We start from the raw sequence: 11,891 nt of genomic DNA on the forward strand, positions 1-11,891 counted from the left end.
GATCATGCTGCAATGCCTTATGATATTACTGCCTGTGGCTGTTTTGCCCACCCTCTGCCAGGGCTCGCTGGTCAGAGCAGTGCCAGCAGAAAGCACCGTATCCCCACACCTCCCCCTTTCTGAGCCAGAGCTCTTAGGTTCAGCTGTGAGCAAAGGCGAATTTGAACAAGATACTGGTTGCAAATTGGAGCAGGGAAGATGCAACCTGTACTGCCTTTTGCTGCCCTTGCTTTGGGATGCTAGTTTTTGGCAGGCACCTGACCATGAGGTTGGTGTGGGCAGTGCCACCTCCTGCTGCCTCATCCTCGTTCCTTCCCCGTTGGCTTTAGCGTTCGCACAGTCACTTCAGCAAGTTGAACCAGAGCCAGCTTTTGCCCTGTGGTTGGGCAAGACGCTAGCGTGGCTCCACATGCAATGGCCTCGCTGGCTGGGGAAGGCGAGTCTGCCCTTGCTGGCAGCCCATAGTTGCGTTGCTTCCAAGTGTGCTCGGAGCTGTACCTTCAACGTGTGAGATTTGCAAAGCCCCTGGGGTCTGCTCACTCCATTGCGAGCAGGTGAGGCAGCTCCCTTTAAAAGACCGCTCCTCTTTAGCCATCTCCCAAAAATGAAATTTCCATTTGCCCCGCAAAATAAATGAAACCAAAAGGGATGGTGATCTCAGACGAGGGCGACAAGACATGCCATCTCAGACATATGGGTCATAGGAGTGGGCGTTTTTAGTGCTTTGGGTTCAGCTGGTGAAAAGCATCCCTCACAAGCCGGGCTTTTTTCTTAGCCACATTTCTTAGGTCTCCAGTTTTAGGCAGGTTTTGGAGGCTCCCTTTGGCTGGTTGGTGGGGTCCTCCAATTTGCTCTGGGTGTGTGGGAGCAGTGTGCTCCAGCACCGAGTCAGCTGCGTAACAGCAGGAGAGGGAGGGGAGAGCTCATCCCAGTAAAAATAGTAAATTGGATTTTATAAGTTTATAGCTATGTTTTGTTTCTTTTACAGAATTATAATCCTGGTGCTTAGAGTGGTCTGAAAGGAACAGAAACACTTAGCCTTGAACTTTTGTTCTGCTGCTGCTTCTTGTGCCTCTGAGGTACAAAACATACCTGTAAACTTATAGTCAATCAAACTGATGTTCAAGGGCTAAAAAAAGAAACCCAAAAAGGGCACAGGCTTCATGTTCAATAGTGAGATTCTTAGGGTGGGCAAACCAGAAGATTGCAGTTGGCAATGGGCAGGTTTTCGGAGACCAGCGTTCCAGGTATGAAACAGTTGATTTCTTTCTCCCTCTCTCTTTCTTCCTTTTCTTCCCCCTTGCTCCCCTCCCCCCCCTCCCCCCCCAAAATATACCGAACCCCGCAAGGTGCCCGGGCAGCCCGTAAGGATACACGTGTCATTCACAGACCCACCGCAGCGTCACGCTTGGCGTGTGCGTGCCACCCCAGGAGAAGGAGAGGCGAGGTAACCCCGCAGAGGGTGCTCTCGGCGGGTCAAGGCCGCTCCGGGAGCGGGTTCGGCAAGGCGAGCAAAGCTCCGTGGGCCACCGTGGCTGCGCAGGATGAAATTCGGAAAGCTTGCCCCCACCCTGGCAATCCCCCAGCCTTGCAAATCCCATACCTGTGCAGGCTCTAGGTGTTACTGGCAGACAAATCACCGCCTTCGCTGAGGCTCATCGTTAACAACCGCCTGGCCTTTGTTGGAAACCCTGGGTTCCCCCCAGCAAAAGCTGGGGGGAGGGTTGACTTCAAACTCCACTAAACAGTAGAGCCACAATGCAAACAAATGTATTGCAGCACGCAGCTATGCAAATAGCTTCAGAGCACAGCACGTTTTCCTGAGCGTTAATTGCTACACCGGGACGGTTGCGTAGCAACAGCTACGTTTGTGTCTCTGACAGCTCCTGCCCCTTGATTCCTCTGACACCTTCTGTGACAAACAGGAAAGGAGGAAAGAATAGGACTGGCTTGGGAAAGCTTGCAGGGCCTGGAGGTAGGGAGGGGACCAGGTGAGGAGACTGACTTGGGATGCTAAGGTGCCTTCTGATGGCAGTAGGGCATGCGTGTGGCCAAGCTGGAGTCGGGGTGCTGCAGCCCGGGACGCTATGGCTCTGCACGGGCAGCTCTGTGCGGGCAGCCAGAAGGGGCAGACCTGCCACCTCCCAAGCGCTGCGGAGAAGCAACGCTGACAGGTGGGATGTCACTCCCGACGGAATAAATCCACGTGTGCTCCATCCCAGCTTGTAGCTGCTGCCGCAGCTTGCCCGTAAGCATGGAGTCCCTGGCGAGTGGCCTCCCCTTGCTCTTTGGCCCTAGTACCACACTAGCCAGGTTGCAGCTTCTCCACCCGGTGAGATGATGAATTCCTCATACACATCCAAAAACTAAGGCTTCTGAAAATTCTGGGAAGGAGTGAGCATGGATAGTGGAGGAAAAGGCTGTAGACTGTATGGACAGAAGAGGACTGATGTCCTCTTTGCTTGTCCACTGAGCCCAGCAACTTCTGAGTGGCCACCTGTGCCTCCAGAAAGGCAAGCTCTAAAGAGATGGGGGTGCTCAGTTCCCAAGAGTAGTTTTTCTTCCTGTTAAAAGCATGTGCCTAATTTCTGTTTCTCAGAGTTTGCCATCAGTCTTCAGTTCTCATTGCATCTCTGTCAGCCAGACTGAAGAACTGGTTAGTGCCTGGTGTGCTCCTCCAGTGCCGGCACTTAAGTTCTGTAATCAGCTCACCTCTCTGTTGCCTCTCTGATAAGCTATATAAATAAATGATTTCTCTGCAACGGATTGCACGATCTGTAGGCAGCCCAGCCTAAAGAGCTGTGGGGCACTTGAAATAAACTCTCTGCTTACACCTGAGTGCACATCAAGCTCTTTTCCAAAGCTGTTCCTCTAGTTGTGACCCTCTTAGCTAAGGCTCACACTGGACATCTCTGTTCTGGTCCATTAAACAGTGCCAGTCCGCATACACTGTTTGCATTTGGCTATGCTGCCTTGGAGGCTTGCAGCGCTAAATAGCAAGGAACTGGGCAATCCTGCGTCCATTGGCCTCAGGGCCAGAGGATGGTCTTGAGTGCATTTTATTTAGTAATAACAGAACAGAAACAAACGGCAGGAAACGCTAGGGAAGTGCCAAGAGGCAGATTCGGGGGTCGTAGGGAGCGCAAAGCTGCGTCCCGGAGAGAGCCGGGAGCTGCGAGGAACAGGCTGCGGCTCAGCTGTGCTGCGTGGGAGGCAGGCGGCTCCGCAGAAGGACGGGGGAAAGGCGAGGCCGCAGCGGTGCCGTCGAGCTGGGGGGCGCACGACTTGGAGAGCCTTATCTGAGGCCCAGAAAAACGAGAAGCTGCCGGAGGCACCCAAAGCATGGTAGGCTGAGGAAGGAGGAGAGGAGCTCGAGACAGGGAATTGCTTTCAGTCTTTGGGACTAACCGATCTGGAAGTGGAGAACCCTGCACGTAACGTGGCTGCAGAAGCAGCTGAATTGTGTTGTCGAGCACGAGATGGGTCTCCTTGCTCCCTTCTCCCGAATTAGGCACTCTGGAAATCCCGTAATCCCCTCCCTAGCAAGGCATCGCCCAGGCTGTAGCAGGCCTTTTCCTCCTCCTCGCCGCAGGCCCGGACAACCGCTTTGCCTGCGCCTTGGGCTCTTCCTTCGCAGGCATTTGCATTTAACGCCGCAAGCGACCCTGACGAGGAAGAAGGTTGCTGTTCTGCCACCGTAACCACTTCCCTGTCCTCCGCCATTCAAAATCCCTGCGAGGCGGCGGCGCGGGGGAGCGTGGCGGCGGGGTGGGCCGGGCAGGGCCACACCTCTGCCGCTGCCGTTATAAATTCAGGCTCGCTCGGGGAAAATGGCTGCCACTCTTAGGAGCTGGGCTTCCCACCAGGTAAGAGGAAAGCACCCCGCCGCCTTTGCAAAAGTGGCAGCGGAGGAAAAGTTCTGCCGAGCTCCGTCTGTCTCTTTGCAAAGTGCCCGGCTCCCAGCTCTCCTCTCCTTCCTCTTGGAGGGGGATGAAAGTTTTTTTTTTTCCTATCTCCATTGTTATTCAGCAGGGCAAGGGGAGGAGCTGGGCTGGGTAAAAGATCCTCTCTGACATAACCCTGCCTATGCAGAGCTCTGGAGGGGGGCCAGCTTGTACCTGAGCATTTTTATTTAAATTAATCCCAGCCATTGCAAATTGAAAGTCCTAGCAGCACCAGGTAGAGCCAGTTAAGAAGGTTGCTGAAGGGCGTTCTCACCTGGTTGAAGTAAAGCAGTTTGGAGGTATGTTGTTTATTGCTAACCTGGGGAATATATTCTGGAAGTGTTAAAGTCCATTCAGGGAGTGCGACTCGCCCGGCCTTCCCAGGCAGTTTCGGTAAAACCCCGCCTGAGAGGCTTTTAAAGCAACTGTGTGGTCATGATTGAGATGTGAAGCCTTGTTATACTTAAAATCTGGGCAAACTAGAAAGTAAAGGGGCTGCCTAGCAGATGCTTAGAGCAGGTTGTTGGGTTGTTGTTAGGTCGTTGGCTTCAGCCTAACATTTCTGGGTGAAGAGGAGAGTGGGTGCAAACGCCAAGTGGCCAGGATCAGAGCCCAAACCAGCCTGCGGGAATCTTTTCCTGCCCTTGGCCGAGTTTTGGATCAGACCCCAAGGCTCCTGGGGGGTGCAGGTTGCTTGCGGTGCCTCCCCGATGTTTATCAGTGGCCAGAAACAAAGTAGAAACAAAGTAAGTAAGTAGAGGAGGTGAGGACTTCCCAGAGACCTGCTCTGGCACGTGCCATGCCACCTAGCACGACTGTCTCAATTCACTGACTTTTTCTCCTCCTCCCTCTCTATCAGTCAGTCTCGGCTTGCGAATCGCCTGACTCAGGGGTGCTTCCTCCCTGCCTGCCTGACCAGCCCTTCGTGCGTTGTGGGGGCACTGAAAGCAAGTGTTGGCAGCATATTCAGGGAAAACCCAATGAAGCCATTATAGATAAAGCTGCTTTTCTCCAGCCTTGCCTTGAATGCTGCGATTAGCGTTGCTCCCCTCAACCCAGCCGATCAAGTGAGGTCAGCATCCGACGCTAGCGATGGTTCATGTATCCGAGAAAGTTGATCCCTCTCCCGCAGAGGGTCTCACCCTGGTTTCCATGGCACAGTGCCGGAGCCCAGGGGAGCCAGTTCAGCAGCAGGGACAGCAGCAGCTCAGGGCAGCTGAGACCATTGCCAACCTCCTGCTGGGGTTTCTAGCCCCCTGAGCAGGGCAAAATATGCAGCCTGCCAGTCATCTGCTGGCCTGCTGCAGGAGCAACACAGACTCGACAAAAGTTTCTGTAAAATGCCGTACAGCAGCCAGCAGCAGTGATTCACTGGCAGGGGTCAATAAGCCTCCTCAGCTTCCTGAGCTCTGCTCTTCCTTGTGAGCCCGAGCTGTGAGTCATCCTGGGAAGGCGGTTGGGGGGGGGGGGAAGGAAGAGCAGGAGGGAATAATTTTCACTTCTCAGGTAATGTCAAAAGTAAGTGAGGTTCAAGGTGCAAGATTTATTCCAAAGCAACACCAAATTGCTGGTAGAGGTCTCACGACAGACAGCATGAGTGCTAAACACACGTAACCCAGTCAGCCCTTGGAGGGAGGAGAAATGATCTGTGTTGTTGGTAAAGGATACAGTTTTTATAATACTGCTTGGCATTGCACTAATAACAGCTTCATGCAAACACTGGGCTTAGGCTAGCCCTTAACTTCTGCTTGAGGAAGTCCTAATTAATTGCCTCTGCTGAGCAGGTAAATGATAGTTGTCTCTGCTTAAGAGGTGGCAGCTGGTGGCAGCGATGCAGTAGACAGCAGTGCTGTAAAAACCGACTTTTCTGGGCGACTGCTGCAAGTCGACACTCAGTCCATCTCACAACAAACTTTCTAAATGGCAGTAAATCAAAGGTCCTTGCAGATGGCAAGGCACTGTGCCAGGGAAGGGTGCATCAGCGTGTGTGTCCTGCAGACTGAGAATCCTCCAAAATTTCTCCATTGACTGCCCCGAAGGCAGCTCAGGCTACAGTCTGCTCAGTTTGCCTTGGCTAATCCTCTTTTGTTACCTAGAAGTAAGCAGAATTTGAAGACTTCCAGTAATTTAAGATTTCTGATATCTGGCAGCCTCTCTGGGATCTCTGCTCCCAAAGATCCTGGATGTGCAGATGAAGTGTGTGCAGTCATTCTGGTGGGTCCCAGAAGTGTTGGGCCTTCTACAGCAGGCACTCTGTATAGAGTAGATCTCATTTTCTCTAGGAAACTTAAATTTGCCTTGCAGTTGTCACGTGGTACCTACTTACCTAATTCTGTCTAGGAAATCCTAGCTAGAAATGTAATTATGGGTGCTGTAGCACTGGGAGGCAAACAAAAGTGCATTTCATATCCTGCCTGTAATATCCCTACGTAAGAGTGCACACTAGGGCCTAAAGAGAGACCTGCCATGACAACAGGATGCTTGATCTCACCTGGAGATCAGGCAATTGATATGTCTAAGTGGGAGGAGAAGGGTTATTCCAGTTTTGCAGCATAAACTTTTGTTCCCTGGGGCGTGTACTGATTGCTTCTCTCTTTGTCTCTCTAGTGAGGATGCAGCAGAGACGATAGCAATAGACTCTAACAATCAGCCGAAGTCTCCACTGGAAAAGTTTATGGTCAGACTGTGTACGCATCACCAGAAGCAATTCATTCGTGTGCTAAACGACATATACACTGAAGTACAACCAGACTCTGAAGGCCAGCAGTTGCCTGAATCTGAAAGCATGGAGGCCTCTACTTGTGGCTCTGGTTGCAGCCAGCGAAGCACTGAAAATCAGGATAAGGGTGCTGCTTGTACTGAATCGAAGCACCCTTCTTCCTCAGACCCAGGACTGTCAGGGTCTGATGGCACCCTGCATGTTACAGGACAAACCCCGAAGCAGCCTACAGAGCTGAAGTCTACGGACAGAGCAGAGAGCTCCAGTCCTGCTTTGAAAAGAGACTTCTCTGAAATCCCCATTACTAGACTTAATTCTGCTAGTCCAAAGGATAGCTCCACCCAAGGATACCTCAGCATGTTGAACTCTTCCTCTTTGAATTTGCATCATGCCGCAAAGAACCTGGAAGGACAAGCCGCTGGACGCGAGCAAGAAACTGGTGTCAGAAAGTGTGAGGACAATAAAGAGCAGGTAGCAGGTAAGACTCTCGTGGAAGGCTATATCTCTGTCAAAGTGGCAAATGTGAATGGCAGTGAGGACAGCTTAGACAGCTGTTTGGGGTCCCAAAAGAACTCTTTCAAAGCTTTACCTGAAGAGACTTGGGATTCTGGCTTTATGGTAAACTCTCCTCGCAGAGCTGACAAGGAGAATGCTTTGCAGTGCAGCTCGAAAGCATCTTTGCACCAGGACTTCGATGCGAAAGAACCAGACGCGAGACCAAAGCAAGAAAACCACCTGCTGCAGGCCGCGGCCAAGGGCAAGGCGGGCTGCCACCTGCACCCGGGCGACAAGGGCCCGCTAGAGAATTCCAAAGAGGGCTGGCTGTCCGCCAGCGCCGCGCCAGCCGCCCCCCGGGCCCCCGGCGGGCACCCCCGCGCCAAGGCGGCCTCTGCCCGTGCCACCCGCAAGAGCAAAAAGGCATCGGGGTTGAGGATAAACGACTACGACAACCAGTGCGACGTCGTCTACATCAGCCAGCCCATCACGGAGTGCCACTTCGAGAGCCAGCGGTCGGTGGCGTCCCGCAAGACGGCGAGGAAGAGCACGCGAGGGTATTATTTCAACGGGGAGTGCTGCGAGCTCCCAACGGTCCGCACTCTGGTTAAAAGCTCCCGGGCGGAGGAAAGAGGGAACAGCCCGGCACTGAGAACAGAAACGCTAGTAAGCACTAAGCCAACTCTGGTGCTCTCAGGGGGTGGGCCTTTGGGGGCAGGAAGGGAAGGTGAGAAAAGGGTTTCTCTTAGGCTCCTGGCTAAAGGAGCACCATCCGGCAGAGAAACTAGAGAGAGAGCTGATTTGGGCTCTGAACGCGAGCCCCGGGATACCTGGGCACTGAGGTCAAGGGAAGCTGCTATCGCTGTGCCCCTGTTTTCTCTCTCTGCTCCACCTAGTCCTCAGAAAGAGGATGACTCGGCCAGCTCACAGCCCCCGAGCTCCCCTCCCACCGAAAGAGGGGAGGCAAGAGCTGGAGGCACCATTTCCTGGCAGGCTGGCAGCAGGCTGGATTCCCCTGGGGAGAGTGGGCCCAAAGACAGCAGCAGCACGCAGGCTGCAGATTTTACAGCCCTTCCTGTCTTGGAATCACCCGGCAGGGAGGAAGGTTCCCCAGGTTCAGAAATACAAACTATTCCAGACCTTCCTGCCAGCCCAGAGCCAAGGTCTCCTTTGCAGCCCTCTGCTGCTGTGGACACTGCACCTCTGGTCGGTGCTGATGTGAGGGATCCTGCTGAGCTTCCAGGCACTGGAGACGTGGAGCCCTCTGGGGTGCATCCTGCAGAGCCCTCTGCGTGCTCTCTGGACCTGCACATTCCTGATGAGCCTCCTGCCGCTGTGCAAGGGGAGTGTCCCCCAGAGCCCCTTGCCACCTTGCAGTGTCCAGATGTGAACAAAAGCATCGACGCTAAACCAGAAGCCGAACTACCAGGCATGCTGGGTGACAGCTCACTTGAGCAAGAGGAGGTCACGCCAGCCAACACAGGCCTTTCTGAAATCTTGGAAGGGGAGACAGTGCAGAATAATAGTCTGCCAGATGAGAAAGAGCTTGTTGAAGGTGAAATGCTGCCTGAGCCTGAGGGCTCAGAAGCAGCAGGGAAAGACTCCATCTCTTCTAAAGAGAGTCTAGACAAGAAGCGAAAGAAAGGGAGGAGAGTGCTTGTGGCATCAGACCGGCGTCTCCGAAGCCAGCAGTCGCAGCCGCCCATGGAGGGCAGTGCTGAGGAAGCTGGCTCTTCCAGCTCTGTGCAGCTTCCTTGCCTTCAGATCAAACTCTCCAAGAGTCCTGGCGCTAAGCGGTTTAAGAGAGAAGTGCAGCTGGATGGGGTAGCATCCATGCACTTCCCAAATGACTGCTTCCATAAAACGCTGCTCAGGAACAGTGAGGGGTTGAGCACTGACCAAGCTCCAGAGAGCATCCCTGAGCAGCTGCCAGGTGAGGAGAACGGTGTCACTACTAGACAAACCTATAAAAGCATCCTAGCAAAAGAGACTGCAGCAGAGGGAGAAAAATCCTCAAAAGATGACCCCCCTGCTAAAGACGGCCAAAGTCAGGCAGGTGAGATGCTGGAAATCTGTGTCCAGGCTGATTCTGAGAAGAGGAGCATTCTCCTTCCTCAGGAAAGCAGTATGGCTGCAAATGATGCAGAGCAAGTGGAAGTGAAACCAGGCGATGACAGTGCAAAGGAGGAGGAGGAGGAGGAGGAGGAGAGTGCTGACAGTGCCATGGACAAAGAGAAACTTGAGAATTTTGAGCCAGTGACCAATTCACCTCCGTGTCCCAGCAGCAGAGGTGGAAGCAAGCATGTTCCAGCAAAGGCTGTGAAGCATAAAAAGATAGCCCTGCAGTTTTATAACTTAAGACACACACCTGCACCTGTAGGCCCTGCAAAAAAGAACGCACTGGGGAAGGAGTCTGTGCAAGCAATCCCCAAACTGAGGGATGAATGCAGTTCAGGGAATGATGACTCCTCAGCTTTGGAGGATGTAGACACAGCTGACAGCAAACCAAAGTTCATGGAGTGGTGTGCTGAAGAGGAAAACCAGGAGCTCATTGCCGAGTTCAATGCCCAGTATATGAAAGTTCAGAAGGGCTGGATTCAGCTGGAAAAGGAAGTGCAACCGACCCCCAAGGTGAAGAACAAAGCCGACAAACTGAAAGAGATTTGGAAAAGCAAGAAAAGGACACGGAAAAGTAGAGGGTCACTGGAAGTTCAGAAGCTTTCTCCCGTCCAGATGTTGTTTATGAAGGCCTTTAAGCTGTCTGACATCTGCCAATGGTTCCTGGAGACAACTGAAACCAGATCTCTAGTGATTGTGAAGAAACTCAACACCCGTCTCCCAGGAGAGATACCACCCATCAAGGTCCCCCTGCAGAAGTATTCCTCTTCTAGTCTTTATCCCAGCTCACTGCAAGCTGAACGTTTGAAAAAACACCTCAAGAAATTTGCTGCAACTACCCCAGCTCGGAATAACCTGAAGAACCAAAAGCTGTGGGCCAAAATTCGAGAGAATGCTGAAAAAGCAGAGGCTGAAGAAACCACTGGTCCCAATCAGACGTCTCCCTCTGAAGCCAGCTCTGAAGAAGTGAGCGAAGACAAAAACGTTCAGTCCACTCCAAGCTTGCCCACGCAGGCAAGCACGAGGATCCTGCGGAAATACTCCAATCTGCGGGGCAAACTCCGAGCCCAGCATCGCATGATGAAGGCAGAGAAGAAGAGCGATGGCCCGGGAGATCACCCTTCCGTAGAGGGCAAACAAAGCCGGAAGAGCGTGTGCATCAACCCACTGATGTCTCCAAAACTGGCCTTGCAGATCAAAGCGGATGCATTTCCTGCTAAATCTCCATCAGTAGAAGGGCAGGGAAAGGGGCGGAAAGGAAAAAGCAAGTCCCAGGAGGACCCCTCACCCAAATCTGACCTCCAACTCAGTAGAAAGAAGAGGACACTGAAGGAGAGCGGCAGCATGCAGGAGCGGTCAGGCTCTTCCAGTAAAGACAAGCTGCCTGCCAAGAAAGCCAGTAAAATAAAGCATTCGGAGGTCAGCACAAAAGCTCCTGCAACCAGAAAGCAAGCTGCCATGGAGAGAAGCAATAAGCTTGCTAAAAAGATATCTTTGAAAGAGAAGAGAGCCCCGAAAAGGCAGCTTGAGAAAGTGCGGCTCCCCATGCGGAAGGGCAAGGAAAACACGAGCCGACGGGCCGTGCTGCCTCCCAGCCATGAGGAGCTGGCCAAGTCTCAGAAGCAGAAGCCCCTGGGGGAGTCTTCAACACGGTCACAGAAGATGGCCAACAAGAAGCCCAGCAGTGGGAAAACCCTGACAAGGTCCATGAAGAAGATGCAGGAGAGCAGTGGGGTGCAGGGCAAGAGGAAGCTGAGGGCAAAAGTTGACTGTTCGCACAGCAAGCGCTCACGACTGGATACGAAATAGCAAAGAACTGGTAGCCATGTACAAAACTCTTGTATAGTAGTAACCCTTTACCATGCATTAACTAAAGCTGCTTTTATAAGCTGTAGCAAGCCTTTAAAAATCCGCAGTTAAAGGATAACGCCCATGATTTTAGGCATCGGAAGATATGTCTCAGACAGAGAAGAGATCAGCCTGTCTGTCTCTGCTGTTCAGAAGGAAGTTTCTGCAGTTTGAATGTTCCTTGGATTTTTAAACTTGGAACCAGGCAGTTTTAGTTAAAAGTACAGTGCCTTATTTATCACTTTAAAAATAAAAATAAGTAGCTCGTCTGTGTGATTTGGAGGCTTGCATTTTATACTTGAGGCACAAGCACTTGTACTGTAGCAGAAAGAAAACCACCTTTGTGCACATGAAGTAGCTTTCAGCAGCCTTTCAGTGCACGCAAACATTTCCTTTTCCTTCAGAGTCCTAATTCTGTCTGTCTTACTAGTGGCATTTAAAGCAAAACCAAAACCATTTTCCATCAAGGAGGGAGAAAAAGCTAAATCTGTCGTTTGTCGGTTCATTAGTAGCAGCTGCTGGTGTCCCATGCTGTTACCTGCATAAAAGTATTAACTAGCTACTCGTGTGTGTACTTCTGATCACTGTCTTGCTCTCCCGTTGCACAGGCCTTGAGGTGGGGTGGTCCCAGTCAAACTGAAAAGGCAAAGGAGATGCTGTGTGGATACTGGGCGCTGGTCTGTCACATCCACTGCTGCTGGGCAGGCGTGCTGGGCTGCGTTCATCCTCCCTTCTGCTGGCAACAGGGATGAATCGGTGCTGTTCCG

At 52.4% G+C, this 11,891-nt stretch overlaps 1 protein-coding gene across 1 annotated transcript; it reads left to right on the forward strand.

The window, feature by feature from the left end:
• The first annotated feature begins 1,392 nt into the window (after positions 1-1,392).
• LOC134142939 (uncharacterized) lies at positions 1,393-11,393 on the forward strand. Its single transcript, XM_062580509.1, has 2 exons — positions 1,393-1,447; positions 6,552-11,393. Exon 2 carries the CDS (start codon positions 6,619-6,621, stop codon positions 11,083-11,085), a length of 4,467 nt encoding a protein of 1,488 aa, XP_062436493.1. The 5' UTR covers positions 1,393-1,447; positions 6,552-6,618; the 3' UTR covers positions 11,086-11,393.
• The last annotated feature ends 498 nt before the right edge of the window (positions 11,394-11,891 follow it).

This window comes from Rhea pennata, chromosome 7, assembly GCF_028389875.1.
Source record: "Rhea pennata isolate bPtePen1 chromosome 7, bPtePen1.pri, whole genome shotgun sequence".
Lineage (NCBI taxonomy): Eukaryota > Metazoa > Chordata > Aves > Rheiformes > Rheidae > Rhea > Rhea pennata.

Bases quoted from the DNA above. Each gene is read 5' to 3' on its own strand.
- LOC134142939 (XM_062580509.1), top strand. From the start codon at position 6,619: ATGGTCAGACTGTGTACGCATCACCAGAAGCAATTCATTCGTGTGCTA.